Raw genomic sequence first — 20726 nt, forward strand, 5'->3', positions numbered from 1 at the left:
TGTAGACACTGCTGCATATTGACAGGGGAGCAAATAGTGCCAGAGGACATAGTGCAATGACAATAACTGCTTGAGGGGCTGGAAGAGTTCAGATGTATTCCACGTCTATATTTTCTACTGGAATATCTTTACATGATTTACAGTAAAAAAAACAACAAAAAAACAGTCTACCGCCAGCTTCGGAGGCTGTGTAAACAAACAGTTGTAGTAGGATTTCACTACTTTTTCTCATTCATTACTCAAAATGTCAACTTCTTAAATATATCCGTACATGTTCGAGTCAAAATCAGATTAGAAATATGCGAGTGGAACGCAAACAACCCGTGGAGCAACCTTAGCAACAACCTCGGTGACAAAGACTTTGAGTCAGCTCGATGGGGAAGTAGAGGAAACTCTGAAAACAAAGCGTTCAGAGCAGGTTGAAGCCTGAAGCTTTTGACTTTCAGGCAACATTTTTAGACACATTCAACTCATGTTTTGGAACTTTGAGTATGTTTAACAAAGACATCCGACATCATAACAGTATAATAATGACAGAAAATCACAAAAAGCATAATGTGTCCCCTTTAAGGATGTCACTAAATTGAAAGGGGACAGAGATAAACCTGCAATATGTAAGCAACAGCATCTGTGAGATACAACAGCTGTAACGCACACAGCAGAGGTAGAAATGGCACATGATGAAGCAAACCAGAAACAATTTAAGCCTGCAGCAGAAGGGGATTTAGGGGAATTGAGGGAAGTAGGACAGTATGTGATGTAGCCGTGAGGTAGAAAAGGAAAGACGAGACACATGATGGTACTTTTTCAGTGAAGATGACATGTAATTCAGATCTGTTTTAAGACAGAAAGAAGGCAGTCATGCACTCAGTTTCTTTCTGCATGTGATAGCTTGTAAAGTATAATGGAAGTAAGTATATTCTGGGATCTGAGAAAAATACACACATGCAGTTAATAATGTATACTGCAGTGACAATAGACAGTTAAACAGAATAGACACATAGGAAGAATGCATAGTTTTAGGAATCAGAAGTACATGAAAAATGTAAGAGGGCATTAAAAATAATAAGAAACATGACCATAGGAACATAATTTAACAATCTACTTATGATTTCTGCTGTTTTGTATTCAGCAAAATGAGAGAGGTTTAAATTTGACGGAGATGGGAAGAAGTACAGTTGAGCTACTACACAGTACAATGTGAGGTGTTTTATGAGGTGGGATTATCGTATAATCCCAAAATGATGTGATAGTGACAGCTGAGGAGGCCGCCATTCCTTTAACAGCTAAAACTGAGAGGAAAGATGGCAGCGTCGATGTGTACTGTCCTGAAACACACACACACACACACACACACACACACCAAATGTCACTTGAACTGTATTTGAAATCCCCAGTGGCATCTTGGCAAGGATGTAGCTTTTCCTTGAAGGGAGAGCAACTGTCCTGATACTTGACCTTTTTTTACTCAGCTGCACCATTTTTGACATTTCAATCCTTCATCCACTACTCCTCTTTTTTATTTTCTTAGTTTCTTGCTGCTTTCTCTGTTTTCGGTGAGTGGGTTTGAGACAAGAATTTAGAGAAACTGACTGCCGCTCAGGGATTGGCCAACTAAGAACCACACTTGTTAGATATTGTGTTACAGCAGATACAATTTCTGTCTGACTACTACAGACCAGAGTTTGGGGTACAGGGAACACATTGCAGAAGTAACTTTGACTTCTTTTCCACAACTCAGACCGCAGTATCTTTTAAATTAAATTCATTTGTCATTAATCATTTACAGTAAGAAGAAATGCTTTGTACCAGCTAACTGCAGTACTTTTTATCTGCAGTCCCTCAGGAGATAGACACAAACACTATAGGCGAAAAAACAATATATACAGGACACCATACACACATGAATCCCATATTCAAGCTCCAATGTCTCATAAAGATGTCTAAGAATATAAAAATACACATATTTTTGATGTCAAATTATGACAATAATATATAAAATCCATTTTATAACAATAGATTTTTCAGTTTTCGGATTATGAGGAAGACTATTCTGGTGTTTAACAGCCTTGAATGAAAAGGCAGACATCCTCTTGAGGCTGACCTTTTAGCTCTGCTCATTTCCTCGGAGCAGAGTTGAACAAATCTCTTGGACGGCGGAGCAGCATCATCTGAATGAAGAATTAAGATGTCAAAGCTAAACATGCTATATACTGTGACGACAATAGCAATGCCCTGATTTACTGTCAGTCTTTTAAGGTTTAATCAGTTTTAAGTGTCTTGATTGCCTGAGACTGCTGAGATCTGACTAAAAAGAAGTCTGTCAGATATGATTTTATCCAGATAAACAGACCATTTGTATTCAGACTGGTCATAAGTAACAGTTGGTACTTCTCATGCGAGCAGAGACATCGCTGCTCATGAGACTCGAACAACAAGGTCAAAGGTCAAACCTGTTTGAGATTTGCTTAATTGGGTTCCTTCTCCATGTTTGCTGATAGTGGTGGGAAGAGTTAAGATCTCCTCAGTGAAGCAGCATGATATCATAACCTGACATGTCTGAATGGTTTTTTTTAAATTGTTTTTATACAAAACAGTTTGATGCACAATTTTAAACTCGCAGTCCACTGGGAGGTGGTATTTATGTAATTATTTAATTGTACTAAATGATGCCGGTAACTGATTCTCAAATCGTAGGGGCAATTTTGAAAATGTGCAGCGCCAGATGTCTTTTACATTAAGTGCAAACATAATATTTGTGTATAAATAAAAGATCTCTGTTTATGCCAGAGGCATACAGCTTTTGTTCTCTGCATAAACTGTCTGCGTATCCCTCTCAACCCCCTCCATTTCTTCCACTCACTTTTCTTCTCAGTTCTCACCCAGTATCTAATCAGCTGTTGGAAAGTGACCAAGACTTGAACAATTGTAATGGCTGAAAAATGATTTTTTTAAATAACAGTGCTTCTTAGTGTGGACTTAACTTCTTTTTTTGTTGACTTACACTGGATGCCTTTGTGTTTGGACCACTCGCTGTGTGTGTATATGTGTGTGCGTGTGTGTGTGTTTATCCTACTCACTCGACAGTGTCCTCCCAGCTACACCAGCGTCTCTGGTCCAGCTCTTGCATGTCCAGCCTGAATTTGGCCAGGCAGAACTCCTCAATGGCGTATTCATAGTGGGGTGAGCACCCCAGCACCGACACACACTGAGAGACTGCTGAGAGAAGGGGGAGGACAGAGACATTGGGATTAGGGGGCAAGATGGAGAAGAGGGGAAACAAAGAGGGGTGACAGGGAGGGAGTTGTGAAATTAGATCACAGCAAAACTCAGAGCTGTTGTCTCTTTTTGGGTCACTGCAAAGTAAGTTTCCTATCTGCTGGATGTGATACTGAAACACCATCTGCTATCACAGTGTGACGTATATCATTGCCCCCCCAAAAGCACACTCACAGGAGAAACATGATGTACTGAACAAATTCAGAATGAATATTTATTTGGATATTTTTTTTGTATTTGTCAGTGAGAGCGGGGAGAGAGTTCTTTAGATGGTGAAAAGGATGATCTATGACTATGTGCGCTGACAAAGACACAGGGCCAAACTTTGAAAGCTAAGAAAGTATAAGATAGAATTAGACTTTGATGTTCCCTCTTGCAGAAACCATGCTTTGATTCTAGCAATTAATCTCCGACAGTATCAGACTACATCTAATGGAAGTCCCTTATTTCAGATAATGACATATAAGCCCCTCAAAGGAATAGTTACACATTTTGGGAAATACACTCATTTGATTTCTTGCTTAAAGTCAGATGAGGACATTGATATCACTCTCTTACACAAGTTAGGGTAGAATTTTCTCTGGAATTTCAATTGAGAAATCATACATAGATGAAATGACCAGATGGGAGTGTCAGACTTTGGCTAATCCGGTGAAGTAAATTGGAAGAAAATGAAAGTAAAATTAAAGAAAATCCATTATCACCAGTGTCAATGCATGGACACTACAGTACCTCGGAGCCCAGGAGGGGCCGCGAAGAAAAAAAAAAAAACTAATTTGTGCTCTCAATTTAATTAGTTTTCCTTTTCCCCTTGTGTAGAGGGCACACATTCAGTCAGTCGAAAGTTTGAAGAAAGCAACCCTGTTATCTTTAATACAACCTTGTGTAACATCAGTTACTCCTCTTTTCTCACTGGAAGACCATGTTCTTGGCACTTATTGTGCATCCAACTATATTCATGAAGTGCTGCAGAACCCTGAAGCTGAGCTTTTATGAACTGGATGGAATCTGCAAGAGCGGACAAGTATTTATGGCAAAAAAACTCTGTTATCCTGTAGAATAATATCTTATAGAATAAAAATGTATTCTATAGGAAATTATAAAGGATCTCAGAGATAACAAAGTGTTGTGCTTGAAGTATATCCGCATATCAGTCTCCTCCTCCTTACTGTCTCCGCTCACCTTTACCTTTTTTCTCGTTCCTCACCCTCATTCCCATGACTTTCCTCTCTCTTGCTTTTGCTTTGTAAGCTGCTGTGTCTTATCTCAGCCACTGCGTATACATCATCTCTGTGTATCCCTCTTATGGCAGCTTCCTTCTTGATCTCCTTCTCTCTCTGTTTCTCTCTCTCCCCCTGAGAGTTTTGTGAAGAGGTGGACTGACCAGTGTTTCTCTTCTGATTATTCCCTGCTCGTTCTGAATCATTAATGTTAATAGTATCATGTGAGAGATATGGCAACTATGTGTGTTTATATGTGCGTGTTATGGTGCAGAGGGGAGGGGGGGATAAAAACAGATGTATGGGAGAATCAAGACGATGGAAAAAATATGTGAAAATAAAAACATATAAACAAATAGCTTGTTTACATTCCTGCAAAAGTCTGGCTCATGTTGTGAGCTGAGAGCGGATGAAAAGATTTATCTACACATCTACACGGTTCGGATCAAAGACTGCGATCAAAGATCAAGATCAAGTGAGCATGTTTGTGAAAGACAGACACGGACATAAAGGAATAGCAAAAGAGGAGAGAGAGGAGAGAGTTTTTGTACAGATCAGATTTTTGTCATGTCGGCGATCTCTGTCAGTTTTCAGAATTAAACAAAGCATTTGCCATCACCGTCCAAAGCGACCAGCGAAGAGTTTTCTGATCTTGCACCCATGTCAGCAGGATGACGCGTGTTTTCAGTGACTTTTAAAACTGTTACAGCAATGATTCAAATGATCTGTGTTTTAATCCCTGTTTTAAAATTCCGTTCATGAATGTTGCTCAGAGTCATGCGGGGAATTTTACATACAGTAATACATACATAGTTTTTAAAAGAAACTAGTAACTTTCATGTTATTTTGTTAGAGTACAGTTGCACATTACAATGTGAACTCCAACACTGGTGACCAATCATTTCTTACAGTACAACCACACTGGAAATGCAATTGAGAAAACCATAAAATGCAATTTTAATGTACTTGAATAAAACTTGTTTTACATTAGAAATGCTTAAATTATGATTTATTTAAGCTATATGATGTTTGAAGGTGAATAATGATAATTTCCATTTCAAATCATGTAATGAAAAATAATAATGTTAAGTGTCATCAGCTTCTTATGAAAACAGGTCAAATAGTAAAACAAAAACAAAAACTAATCCCCGGTGGCTGCAGGGCCTTCAGGCTCTGTATATTCTCATAATGAACCCATTCCAAGTGAGTGGGCTAATTGAACCGTGCTAATGATGGCTTGGTTGCATGCATGTTGAGTTATCAGAGACCTTGAAGGATACGAGAAATTGCATAATGATGACAGTCAGTGCGCTAAGATCGAGGTATCAATGCTGCACCAGAACAAAGGAATAGTGGAGGATACTTATCTGTAATACTAAATCACATGTTTTAAACACAGATTACTTGATGGGGAAATTACCTGAGCTCAAAAACAAATTAAAACATTTTAGAATCAATCAGAAAGGTAACGTCTGTCACAATTCCTGCCTCAGTCCTGTTTTGTTTTCTTTGCCCTTTCTGCCTCTGTCCCTGCCTTCAGCCTGGTTCCCACATTCACCTGCTCACCTGTTGCGTCTCCCCAATTATCATCAACTGCTGCTCATTATCTCATCAGTCCGGTAGCTTATACTGGTGCCAGTTCATCAATGTTACTTTCTTGTATACCTGTTTCCCTGTTCTTGATTTTTCCTACCTGATTTCCTGCCACTTGTGGTTTTAACCTGCTTGCCTGCTTTGCCCTCTGGACTTGTTTTCCTGTTGCCTTCCTGTCACTGACCTGTAAGCCTGTCTTCTTGGATTTTGATCATTAAAGCCTGTTTTTATTCCACATGTCTGCCATGGTGTCTGAAACTGGGTCTTCCTCCTGCTACCTCGTAGCCACCCCTGTGAGAATGTCGAATATTACTGAGAAAATGTTGTTTATAATAAAGCACCTTATTGATTTTGAGTTTAACATATTGGAAAATTGACATTTAACATGTTTATAGATCTACAATGGTGCAGGAAATTGGAAAAAAAAGGCATTGCCTTTTTTAAAGTCAGCATCTTCTTACTAAAAGTGTAGTCACATCCAAATTTAATTCTATTTTGCCTGTTATCTTATCAGTTTTTAAATAAATGTATTGCTGCCAGTACAGGCTGTGGGAGGGCAGCAGCATCATAGCCAAAAGCTTTCCGTTAGGTTGTCTTCAAACAAAAACAAAGTGGTTCTGCAAGTGTAGCAACAGACGATAACTGTTGTGTGGAAACTGCACATTTATCTATCAGTAGTCGAATGGAAAACCACATTTGTGTTACAAAGGAAAACATCTGTCTACCATATCTTTCCTCCTGCAACTTGACCAAAAGTAACAATGAAATATCCCAAACAGTCTTTGGCTAAATGATTTTTTTCCTTCAACGCAAGTCATCTTGTCCATTTTCACGGCAGACATTTTGACTTGTCAAAGCAGGAAAAGTGCAGGTGTAATTAATAACACTAACAATGGCTCCATTCCATTAAATGTCCCAGTAAGCGATGTTAGTGAGTGAGCAAACACCATACCAGAGCCCTGGAATTGGCTCACCAAAATGGATGCAACCATCATTGATTTTATTAATTCCACCTGTGATTTTCCTGCTTGGGTCGATTGCTTGAGCATGTCTCTCTCCTTCTCTGATAAATGTAATATAACGGACTCCTTCACACTCTAATTGAGGCTGCACATTAGGAATCTGGAGGAAAGGTCATGATTGACTTCCCATTTCCTCCTGCGACCACGCATCGATTGGAACTAAATATAAAACAAAGCGGTCACACCGTACATTACATCGTAGTACACAGTCAGTGTCCTGAAGTCTGGCCCGTGGGTCTGGCACTGTCCGTGGTGCCACCCCTGCCACCTCCTCCTTCAGACTACATACCCACATTTGCAACAATGTGAGGAACTGATATTGGACTTATTTTACTTCATTAGTATTGGACTCATTCTCATTGCTGTATTCAGTATTTCTACTAACTGCTTGTTTAAAGATGAGATGTCTCTTTGGGGGGAGTTTGTCCTTGCTGGGTTGGGAGCAGATGCTATGGGTTTGGTCAGTAAAGCCCATTGTGACACTGTATGTGATACTAGACTAAATAAACTTGACTTAACCCGACTTGACTCAAACATAAAAGCTGCCTCTATAAATACAAACACGCTTTTAGTCAACTTGTCTGGCTGAATAAAGTATACTTGCAAGAGCACATACTTGAAGTCAATGGCACACTTATTCTTGTAAGTAGATGACCTTTGACCTAGCACATGCTGCCTCCTTGCTCCTCTCTGTGGGGCATTTCCCAGAATGCACTGCTCCCTGTGTACAAGACCACCCAGCAGTTAGCCTCAGGGGGCTCTGTATATGTGTGTTGTGTGAGACGGAATTGGGCGATTTATTTATAATGTTTTAGTCTCTCATCATCATCATCTAAGATGTGTAAGAAACCAAACTAAGAAAGAAATTAAACAAAGAGCATCACGGTGAGAAGAGAAGCTGCAGAGACTACATTAGCATGTCATTAATGAGAGAATTTCTCTTATATTTGTCTGTGCTGACAGGAAAAATGTCAGAACAAAGATAGATGAAAGAGACAGTTACCATGTGTTTATTTAGTGTCTATGTGTTCATGTGTGAGTGTAACACCAGCGTCAGAGCTACAGTACACATCTGTGTCTCCTGACAATTCTGACCCACTCTAGATTCCTTTACCACACTGCCCTCTTGATGGTCTCTGAGCCCTCCAAGCCCAAATTTCTATACTCAAAATTTAGACAGACATGTCTGCACACACATACTCCTGTCTTAAAGTCTAGTTTGACAGCTATTGATCTGCCGTGTTCCTTCATACTGCAAGCTATTACTTATCATATCTGGTGCTTCTCCTTGCAGCAGTGTTTGATGGATGAGGATGATCAGGGTTATGCATGACTTAAATCATAATGAGATACTCTGGAATAATCACAGACAAGCATAATATGTTAAAAACTCAATGATTATACAAGGAATAAGTATGAAATGAAAGCCAGTATGTTAAGATGGAACACCAATTATAGATTCGGGTACTATATAAAAAGTGAGTTCTGAGAGAGGAAGGCTGCGGGGCATGGAGCAGATGACGAAATTCAAGTCAGTTGACATAAAAGTGCGAAATAGATGAGATGGGAAATGGATGACTTCACAGCGTGTTTTGACTTTGAGGAATTGGACTCAACCTTTTTTTTTTTTGCGTTGACTGACTCTCAATCACTAAATGCAAATGGCGTCATGTGGAAGTTGTGAAAGTTCTTTTAACCTTCAAGTATTACAGACTGTTACAAACTTGGCTTAGATTTGCAATAAAATAGGGAGTCCACACACAAAATGGTTTAAATACCAAAATAATAAGTTTATTCAACTAATAAGAAAAAATAGGATAATGTGTGGGGATATGGAAGTAGTCAGTGGTGTAAAGCATGTCTGAATGAGTCACAGTATATATGTAGTGCCGTATAAAGGGGCGGCAGTGTGGAGACCATGGGAGAGCAAGCCTTTTATACCCTTTAGCCACTCCCACCTCTCAGGTGCAGCCAGTTACTTAGACGACCCTACCCAGCTCCTGCCAGAGGGAAACCGAGCAGAGCAGCACAGGAAGTCAGGAGGGTGGGCCATCACACAGACATTTGACCCAGGTGTCGTCCACATATCTGAACCAGGGGCTAGGTGCTGTTCCTCTGAAGGAGCTCAGAGCTTTTCTCTTTAGTTCCTCCACATATAGATTAGCCACAATGGGAGACACTGGTTAACCCATGGTGCAGCAGTGCTTCTGTCTATACAAACCCTTGTTTTATGTGAAACAGGTGGTATTCAGGTCTGAAAGGTCACACAAGGTCCGGGATGAGATTGGTTCTATTGAATTGTCATAAAAGGGTGTAAAGGGTGTTGAACTGTATTTAGCCCTTCTGGATACACCATGGCCTGGATGACTGAGACTCTTCACAGACATCTTATCTGTTTTGTGCCATTCTGTCAAGTCCGAAGTTCTTTTTCTCATGAATTTCTAACAGGTTCCTCTTTACCATCCCACAGTAATCCTCACAGCAGGGGCTGGAAAAGTAAGCAAGCTCCCATGAGAAAAATGCAAATTTTATTGCACTGCCTATTGATGCCTTAATGAGGCAGATTGGGGGCCTTTTGAAAGTTTCAGTCGTGGCCTCTGCAGCAGACAGCTTGGTCCTCTGTGACAGCAACACAGGAAGTAAGCAGCTTGACACTAAAGAGTTACAAAGAAATTGAAATTGAAATTTTCTTTCCCTCTTGCCCAGTCCCAGTTTATTTCTTCCCATCATATCCCCATCCTGTGATCTTTGACAGACCTGTCACTTTCACTCCAAATCCCATTTCAATGCTGAATAATTATTTCCCCTGCTGACTATTACAGAGCTTCTAACCAGAGAAACTGAGCTGATCTAATAAGACAGCCACACTTTCAATGTGTTAAATACAGGAATTATACTGAGGTGTCCACATTGGACTCCAACAACCTCTGTAATAACCCTATATGTAACTACAGAATATACAGTATGATAACTGTCAGATTATAAATGCCTGATTATAAATGACATCTAATGCTTTCCATTCCAAAGGTGCAGTTTTTGCGTTCCAATCTGATTCCTAACAACACAGTCCAACACACCACCCATCCCACAAGTGTGTTATTATATTCCTCTTCCTGATGCTAATGTCACTGGTCTCTGTTGAAAGTTAAAGAGGTTGATTGTTATTTTTATAACATGTCATCACATGAACTAGGCATGATGGACTCTTATGTGCTCTTTGTGATCTAGTTTTTCTCTAGCCTCCTTGTACCTATAAACCTTGCATTTTGGATTATTTCCTGTGGTTACATTGGTGAGTTTTCCTCCCTAACAAACCACCATGCTGGAGGAATTCCAATTGATCACAACTTGGATCCTATTTTTGTCGTTTAGGATAAAATTTTACTCACCAATAAGCTGCTGGGATATTGGAATGTTGTCATGTCACTAAAAAGAGGTCTGATGGGACAAGAAACACGAGCAGTTGGATAATCTGAAGTGGCCACAACCACGGTTTGAGGCTGAAGCCGATGCAGAAGTACCTTAAAGTGCACTGCTAACGTCAATTAGCAGCTAGATAGCTAATTAGCTGCTGCAGCACATTAAACAGCATGTAAATATACATGCAGATGTCACTTTGGACCTGTTAGATGCTGGTTTGGTTGTTGCTCTTCAAAATCCCTGTTAGGGACACACTGTCTGTCCTTGACATTTTGTGGGGGGGCAGTCTGTACGGATCACGGATCAACTACATTCCGTTACACCACTACCGCTCGGAGGTCCCTGTAGGCTAGTGTTTGCTTTGGTCTGAGGTAGCGTGGCGTGTTTCCAGAACATCAAAGGCAACCTACTCCTTCTTTGGAAGATCCTGGCTACAAATGGAAAAGATGTTGCCGACCATAAGCTGCAACTCTGGGCTTCAAATTGCCTTTATGGTCGGCGACATCGTTTCCATTTGTAGCCAGGACCAATGAGTGACGTCACACCTCGCTATGTCCATTTTGTCCTATGTCCTCACTAGCCCAACCTATTTAACAGAGAAAACAAATCTGAATGGTAAAATTATTTCTCAAAATATCTGTGGTCAATCCATCACACTCTACAGACTGGTTCAATCTGTTGGGTATCTGTGTCGATACTGACCTAATTAAGCAGACTGGGTAATGTCATGAACTCACATTAAATAGTTTTAATTTCCCACGCCACTCATTTGCAGTGGTAAGCTAATGTGCATAGTGTGCACTTTCCATGTCCTGCATGGTAAAAACTCCTGCAGCGATTGTATAAAGACTGCAGAGAGTAATGACGGAGACTTTTGCAGTTACCTAATAGATTTCCTCCATGTAATTTTTCTGACAGTACATATAAACATTTTCTTCACCTTTTTTCTTTGGGAGGTCATTTTGAAGCTTTGCATGAATGGAACACATTTTTATAACATATTTAACAAAGCTTGATAAAGGAGAACAGCTCAAGAAATGAAGACTGATGTTACATCAAATTGAAACAGACTTTTAGCAACTGGAGTTAAAAACGCTACTGGAGGAGCTATGCTGTTTACAACTTTTTTCTTGGAATACTATAACTTAATTCTTAAAATCACCTTTTTTTTCTAACAATTGCCCTAATACTCTGTAAAAGATGCAGCCACACACAGATGGTTTGATGAAGACATGTAGAAGCATGTAATTATGATGGGGGAAGGCTTTTCTGTGTAGATACAAAGAGAACAATGAGTGCAGCACATCACCGTTTGTCAGAGAAGCTCAGAGGTCCGTATGTGTTCTCAACACCGGGAGTGTTAGGCAAAAACATGATGGTGTGTCTGTTGTTATGCGGTTGATGTGCTGTAACGATGCAATTTTATAAACCTTCTAAAAATATGAATGGTATTTTCACACGTTGGTGTATGAATGTCTGTTCTTGTGGTTAAGAAGTGATCTGTAGTTACAGCCTCATGTTAGCTGACACATGTCCTAATCAGTTGCACACAGAAAGATTTGCACATTTTATTTTGTGGAAATAAGAGCACTGGTATTGGATCAGTATGCAGTATCAGCTGACACCCTGGAAATAAAAAAAAGCTGGATCTGTGAATCCGCAATTTCAAGTGTGCTCACTTTACCTTCGAATAAATAATTCTGCTGAAACTTTTACAACCGGTCTGATCATCTGACCGCTTGTGTTTCTTGCTCTGCTGGATTTTGTTGGAGCGATGTTGCCCGGCGTTTACTTTGGCGTTTACGATGTTATTACAATTGATAGAGAGTTGATACAACTCATATGATTAAACCCAACTAAAGCAATCGTTTCTCTGACCATCGGATTAATTGCCTCATAAATAATGAACTCTCCCTGTGCACGGTCTATGGCAGCTGTTCTGGCAGCAGATTCACTGAAGACAGACAGTTGAATTTGTCTCAGACTACTAACAGACTGTTGAGTCAAAGATCTCACTCTGCACACTGCAGCCTATGACTCCTTCCAGTTTGAAAGCGACAAACAGGCAGAGCCAAGCAGATGTTTTCTATCAAAGGCTAAGACTAAATAGGCAGCCATGTCTGATGTTCACAAATCAACCAGCATCCTACTCTGCCCCTGTTTCTCTCGCCCTCATTTTTTTTTCATCACTAATGATTCATAGAGAAGGAAATCTTCATCTTGGGCCTTTGATCTAAATTATTTTTGACCGTCGCCACCCTATCACCCAATCTAACACCAAAACACCCACTCCTTTGACTTTTTAACACTTTTTAGTCATGAATCATCTCAGCTCATGAAGTAGTAGAAGATAAAGAGAAAAAAAGAGAGATCTGTTTTTCTTCCCACCTCTCTGACAGCTCAGTTTAGATTCTGTAAAGTTACACAGGTTTTATGCATATTTAAAACCCACACATTTCAGCTCTTTCTGTAAAAACTTAATCTATTTGATGATCTCACCCCGAAAAGTTTGGGTTTTGAGTCTCTCTAACTTTTGGGTTGATTCCACTTTGCATCTTAACTTTGAAACACTGGAAGATCTGGCCATATTCTCACTTAATGCTTAGAAAAACATCGCCATTAAATTCATCGTGGTCCATTTGCACCGGTTTTGTGGGTGCTCAGAAGCAAAAAATCCTGGGCAAAAATCCTACTGGTCACCAACCATAGACAGATACTGTAATAACATCGTCCAATGACGATAAATAGAGGAATGGACACCAGGGCAAAGCAGAGTTTTAACTTTAAACTGCATCTGTGTTCATCTTTTTGATTCTCTTTATGGACCACAACCAGGTATACACTTTTAAATCAAGGTAACTGCAAAGTGACTTATAAAGAAACATCCACATCTTATGTAATTTCTGCCTCTAGGGGTCTCTCAATCAAAACAATAACAAAAGACGGAGTGTGATGTTGTGAAGTAGCCTGGGATCATGGGAGTTGTTGTCTTCATTGTTAAACAACCAGCTTCTCCGGATTAGGATTATTTCAGTGTTCATCATTCAGGATGTTTTTAACCGGGAGCCGAATTATCCGCAGAGGTCTCCTCCTCTCCAGAGCAAACAGACCCGGTGATTAAAACCAGTAAAAACACTGAATAAAGCAGTTTCACATAAAAAAAATCAGTGTTTCTCTGCCGCTGTTTGGTGGGCACAGGAAATCTGAGAGGGGTTGTTAGCCAAGCTGCTGCTAACGTTTGCTCAGCTTGTTTCTCTGATAACGTCCAATGACTAAAATCCTTCATCCAGTTAAAAGATACGGTTAAAAACAACCAAGTCAATTTATGACAGTTTCTGGTGGACAACCACAACGCCAGTATAAAATCTAAACATATTGCCACACCCTCCACGTCCTCCTCCACCTAGCCAGCAGCCTCCTTCCCTCTCTCTCCCTCTCCTTATGTGTCTGTTTCATTACAAGGTTCAGAGAAAGGTGTGCAGGATCAGGCTACCCGCTGCCATCCATCATGATTAGCCCTGCTATAAAGACCCGGTTCAGACTCTTCCACTTCGCCAGATCATAGGCTCTGTTTACTCAGTCAGTCATGTTTCAAGCCAACTATCTTGTTACTGCTTTGTCAGTTTGTTGCATTTGCCTAATCCGTTTCCCTGTGCCTGCAGTAAACTTCAGCCTGACTCCAGCCCCAGTCTCCAGTCATCCTGCCTCGCCTGTCTCCCTCTTCGGTTCAGCTTGGCTCCCCACTTTCTGGAACCTGCTTTGCTTGGCTCCCCTCAGCATTCCCCTGCCCTGCTTGGCCCCAGCTTCTTCACCTAAACCTGCCTCAGGTTTCCAGCTATCTGCCCAAGCCCTCGCCCCAGTCCCGCAGCTACCAGCCCCGCAATAAACTGCCTTGCAACTATTCACTGCCTCCTGTCTCTGTGTGCTGCATTTGGGTTCACTAGCCTAGCCGTAACACATGTGGGGAGCTTTAGGACATTGTCCTGCAGGGCAGATCTAAGGCTAAGGTATGGTTAATTTTAGGCAACTAAAACTACTAGGTTAAGGAAAGATTATGGCCATGGTTAAATGGTCTGATGAAAATGTCCATGCTCCATCTTGGGTACAATATTTAAATTATTTAATAAATGAATCAATTAATTATCAAAATAGTCATGTAATGGTTGTATGTCCAGTTCATTTTATCTCCTGTTGGTGCTAACATTTTATGTTATTTGTCTTTTTGTTCTCACAGTTTCCACTCTCTCAGTTCTCTGTTGTCCTTATCACAACTCACAAGAATAAATCAGCAGAATGTAATGTTCCTTTGAACGTCTATGGAAAATGGGTGTTCTTCACTTGTGGCATGTTCCCTCAGAGTGATTGTGCTCTAAGTAGCAGAGATGGGGTTTTTTCTGTTCCTCCACTTCTTACTAAAATGTCCTGCTGTCTGCAAGAGTGACTTTATGGACATGCACATACAAAAACCTGATCATATGCTTGAAGACAAAGCAAATGTTACACTATATTAAGTTATAGGTAGTAGAAAAAGGAACTTGTCACAGCAGCAGTCATTTTAAGTGATATGTTGACAGTGTGTATAGGAGATTAGCTAAGTATTAACTAATTTTAGGGACTACTTTTCATGTCACCATATTGTTTTGAAGACCATGTATGACTGGAAACGATGTAGCCTATTACTAATATTTTTCACAAATAAACCTGTTTACATCATCAAAAACTTGTTGATGATTATTTCCCGAGACACCCAAAAAACAACCAGTAAACCTTTGCTTAAAACTAGATTTTGACAGTAAGTCCTCTACAAGTCTGGGCCACAAAATTAGCTGTTGAAGGACCTGTCTTAGTTGATATACTTCAATGGTACAACAAAATTTGAAGTTATTGTGATTAATCAACTTATGTGCAGCCAGTTAATATGGAGTGAACCTGGAGCTTTTCTGCCTAGAGGCAGTAGTCCTTATTAGTATTAGCTAGTATTAATATTCAAGTTTACAATAAGAAAACAAAATAAGGTCCCTGAATGACATAGTAGTTCACTGAATATACAGGGGACGTCCCTTGTTTGCTGGGTTATCAGAGTCTTCATACATATTATAAATCTATCCATATTTTTGTCATCCTGTTTTTACATGCTGTAATTTTGCTATCTCGGTCTTTTCTGTCCATACAACATCTATTGCATGTCTGTCTGTCCTGGAAGAGGAATCCCTCCTCTGTTGCTCTTCCTGAGCTTTCTCAATTTTTTCCCTTAAAGGATTATTTTTTAGGGAGTTTTTCCTTATTCGAATAGAGGGTCTATACTAATGAAACTGACTTGGGTGGCTAATGGTAAAACATCAGTCTCCTTACTTTGGATATTAATCTTCTTCCCAATTGGAAATTGAGGGCAGTGAATGGCATGGGTGTGTTTAAACAGTCCCATATGGCTAAAAACATCAGTTGCACTGTTCCCTCTGGACGTAAATCAGTACAAAACAGGGCAACTGCAGAGGAATCGTGTACTGTGAGAAATTAATTGATTTTCATCTCAATGTTCGCTCAACTGGTAAATTGATCCATTTTCCTTAGAACTTCCTGTAATACACTCATTTGACATAAATTACGAGGCAGTGAAAATTACAAAAAAAAAACATCCGCCTATTCAAAGATAATGGATTCATTTTAACGAGAAATGTGGAACCAGTTTTTCCATCCATTGGTCACAGTGATATGCAAATTCAAAATGCCAAGGCCTGAAGGCTGTCTGTTCACATGCTAAGTGAGGTCAGTATTTTATACAGAACTACTATATGTATAAAATTAGCTGTTTATCACCGTTGGATACAAATGAGCTGGACTAAACTGTGTCATTTTTTTCTCTGTCTGGCGAGCTGTGCATACCTGATGAATTATTGGAGAATAACGCCAGTAGCAGTGCATCAGCTGCCGTCATTACACTGTATTACAGTTTTACCTCTAGCGCTGTCACTCACACTCACATACACACAAATTAACGCTTTCCTTCACCTCAGCTGTCTGTAGTCCTAATCAGACAGCTGGAGACCCAGGGGGTGAATTTCACTTAGAACTAACCATCCCTCAAAGTGTTCACATAATTAAATTGAAAGAGGGATAGAAGAACGACTTCCCTCAAAGAAACCTCAAAATGAGCTATTTATCCTCTTAATCTCTCAGTTCTTGTCTAACTTTATTGGAAACCCCCCCTCAGCCACCCACCCACACACACACACCCTACTCAATCCTCCATCTATGTCACCGTGACTCGAGATGACCATGAAACTTAACAAGCCTCTCTCTCCCTCCCAGGTACTCTCAGTATTATTATTAAACCCCCAAGCGTGCTTCACTGTGGCATTGCTTCTTGGAAGGCAGACAGCAGCATAAATAAGCCACTGAATTTGAATACAGCCTGGAGCTTCCTGGTAGAGCCCTTTTCAGACATGGAATATGTAACATTCATAAAGTGATGGCTTTTTGCCATCCAGACATAGGTGACTTTTATGTTAGTGTTCCTCGCGGTTTTATTTAGACATGGCAGGACATTTTTAGAAAGAGAGAGAGAGAGGTGAGTTAAAATGTTGTGAGCAAGGACTTTTTCTGTTTGTTCACAAGCTGCGTCACTGATGGACTTATTTTTTTTTTTGCTTAAGCCATGATCATCGTAAGCATGAGGGATGCTCGCCATCACTCCTTAAAGTGAATCCACTGATACATTTTCGCATCAGTTTCATTATTTAAAGCTATTAGGGATTGAATTCTGCTCCGACACGCACAATCGTTAAATGACAGGATGTTTTTTCGCTAGATAGGCCTTATGCGACGACTGGCAATAGAGCTGGAGGATTAAATCGGCAACTATTTTGATAATCAAATAATCATTTAAGCCATAAACGTTAATCGTTTGTGTCGTGCATGATAGTAAACTGAATATCTTTAGATTTTAGACTGTTGGTCAGATTGATGATGATCAGATGAATCACAGATGATTTGAAGACATCAACATGAGCTCTAAGAAATTATAGTAGGCATTTTTCACTATTTTATAACATTTTATAGACAAAGCGATGATTGGCTAATTGAGAAAATAATCAAAAGATTAATCAATAATGAAAATAATCGTTAGTTGCAGCCCAAGCTAGCTGGTCTGATTATTATAAAATAGTTTTAATAGACTGATCTGATATGAGAGCGTTGAAGTGGTCACTGGTCCCAAACATGTGAGCAAGATGTGGGATTGTTCTGAAGACTGAATACTGTAGCAGAAAGTAACAAAACTAAGTGCTCAGCATATTCCACTGCAGCAGCAGTGTTTTTAGAGTGAAAAGTAAAAACTCAAGGAGAAATCTGTCACCTCAACTGCCTACCAAAAGATGTACTCAAAATGTTGGAGAGTAAGACGGTGAAAAGAAAAGCTACCAATGCTGGATTTGAGAGGAGAAAGAAAGCACCCAAAGACCAAAACAACTTGCTTTGACATTCCAGACTTGATTGCTGTAATGTTCTGTTTTTAAAGGTTTGTCACATGCTTGTACTAAAAGTCCTCAGATGGTTCAAATTGCTGCAGCCAGAATCTTAACTAAAAGAAGAAAAATTTGACCATATTACACCGATTCTAGCCTCCCTTCATTGGCTTCGTATCCATGTTAGATCAGACTTTGGCGCCATTGCTGGCTTATATAATCCTAAATGCCCCATCATACCTGTCTGATCTCCTTAAACCTTACATTCCATCTCAAGCTCTCTGCTCTCAAAATGCAGGACTCCTGTGTGTCCCCAGAGTTAGAAAGAAGTCAGCAGGCGACAGGACATTTTCCTATTGGGCCCCGTTCTTATGGAACAATCTCCCTGCTGACATCAGACACTCCGAGTATGTTGAGTCCTTTAAATCTAAACCTAAAACTCAACTTTTTGCCTTAACCTACAATTAGTTGCCTTTAATTGAGTACTTCATGACCTTGTACTGCTGGTACTGCTGGTTCTGTCTCAAAGAATTTACTAGGCATTGTCCTGCTAACGAGATTATTGATTATTGCAACTGTTCACCATTGCATCTCTCTAACCTGCTATTTGCTCTCTTCTCTCCCTATTTTCTCCTCCCGTCCTCCTCTTGTCTCTCAGGCATCTCTTGCTGGACCAGAACCTATTCTGGGACCGCTCTGCTTCCCTGGCTGTCATGCCATTTCCTGATGTTTTGGATCCTGCAGGAGTTCAGCCTCACCTTGTGTCTCTCTGAATTATGTCTTTATCCTTTTCTCTCTCTCCTCTGTGATTGTCTTTTCTTGTCTCTTCTCTCGTCTATGTGAACGGTGTGATGTGAGTCTCCTGTGTGCATGTGTAGTCCAGTCCCTCCAGGAAAATAATTAATGCAAATTCAACAAACCTCCGCAATATTTGCAAGTGTTTGTAATTTTGCAAAATTCATTTTCTCTGCATTAAAGGTTCTACTAGGAAGATTTTGACATTGATATATCATCATAAATTTAATGTCCATACCTTGCAATGAGAATGAAAGATAATTGCGACGAGTTGAGATATTGTGTGACCGAGTCAGATTCACAGAAGCTCTGCTGAAGGCACAAAGTAAGCCTTTCCAAACAAAAAAATGCTTTATCAACAAAAATAACTTATCTTTTAAGGCTAGCAAGGCTTTCCAACCCCTCCTCTCATCATCAAAACAAACACCATGCCAGCTGGCTGGGGAAAAAAATGGCAAAACAGGAAGTGACGGGGTATATGGGAAATGTGGGCTCATCATGGTTCTCTAAGTTCAGGAAAAAAAAAAGATGAGAACCCAAATATTTCCAGCTATTTCTGTGATGTGCAGTATGATGATTACATATGACTTCTCTTCATAGGAGCAGTTGTAGTAGCAATTTGTTTCCTCAACTTGCTTACTTACTTTTTGCCAATTCCTGCAATTTTACTGCAAAAAAAATCAAATAAAACTTCACAAATTACATCACAATTTTTGAAAAAAAGCTGCTGCGAAATCAAGCATTTCTGGTTGCAACAATCACAAAAAATATCTGTTTTTTTGATTGAGGTTGCGTGGTTAAGATCCTTTTCTGTTCTGTTGGCATCTGGGAGCTGCTTTGCATCCTCTTCTTCACATTCTTCATAGATATTATAAATCCATTATAATTTTTTTAGCTGTTCAATGCTGTATTCTGTAATTTGTGTTCTATTCTGTAAACACAACATCTATTGCACGTCTGTCTGTCTTGGGAGAGGGATCCCTCCTCTGTTCCTCTTCTTCCTGAAGTTTCTTCCATTTTTTCCCCTGGGTATTTTAGGGAGTTTTTCCTTATTTCAATAGAGAGACTAAGCACAGAGGATGTTGTATTGCTGTACAGACTGGAAAGCCCCCTGAGGCAAATTTGTGATCCGTGATATTGGGCTATACAAATAAAAATTGACTTGACCCTGTAGTCAAAGACGTCAGCAGAGCAAAAGGAAGGAAGAGAAAGAACTGTATACTTTATGACAGAGAGGTCTTAAATCTGCAGCTGTTGCCTGTTACTAATAGTTTAGAACAGAGTGGGAGAATTAAAAGAAACAGTAACAGTACAGTACAGTACAGTACAGCAGTTTGCCAGAATACATTATTTTCATATTCATCTCACAGTTCCTCCAAAACTTATTGCTCACAAAAGAGGCGGTAGAAAAAATGTTTTAACCTAATACTAACCTTTACTAATCTAAACCAGGTAACAAAAGCTAGTACTGGCAAAAAAAAAAACTGCAAGTTTTAATTTGAAACCCAGTGATGTAACTCCTCTTTTAGTGTGCCAACAACTCCGACATCTAGATGTAAATTACGTTTGAGAAATGGAACAGGGCTTTGGGAGAAATATTTAGTCAGTGCATGACTGTGAGCTCTCTGATCACAGCTGCCGTATTCAAGTTGTCTTTAATCATTTAATGAAGTGATGCTTTGCTAACATATTTTTACTTCATTTCAGGATAGCAAGGTGACCCATGTGATGCAGCAAACAGGTGACTGAATTTCCCGGTGGATAGATGGATGATAAACAGTGCAAATATGATCACGCATTGCCTGAATAACTGAATGATTATCTATTTTTTGTGTTTTTTTAAAAGGTTGCGATGACACACAGGCAAAAACCAGTGGAGATATATTGACCTTGTATGCCCAAAATAATCACAAAAGCTGTACATAAAGTGTTGG

At 39.8% G+C, this 20726-nt stretch overlaps 1 protein-coding gene across 2 annotated transcripts in view; it reads right to left on the reverse strand.

Moving 5' to 3' along the window:
• Positions 1-20726, reverse strand: part of ramp1 (receptor activity modifying protein 1) — a 71358-nt gene that overhangs the window by 19813 nt on the left and 30819 nt on the right. Inside the window, exon 3 of one of the 2 annotated variants that reach the window (XM_042425435.1) lies at positions 3081-3216. In XM_042425435.1, coding sequence (XP_042281369.1) covers positions 3081-3216 — 136 coding nt within the window. Of the gene's footprint in view, positions 1-3080; positions 3220-20726 lie in introns of both variants that reach the window. The other variant, XM_042425434.1, reaches the window with a different exon arrangement.

Source organism: Thunnus maccoyii, chromosome 11 (assembly GCF_910596095.1).
Source record: "Thunnus maccoyii chromosome 11, fThuMac1.1, whole genome shotgun sequence".
NCBI classification, from domain to species: Eukaryota; Metazoa; Chordata; class Actinopteri; order Scombriformes; family Scombridae; genus Thunnus; species Thunnus maccoyii.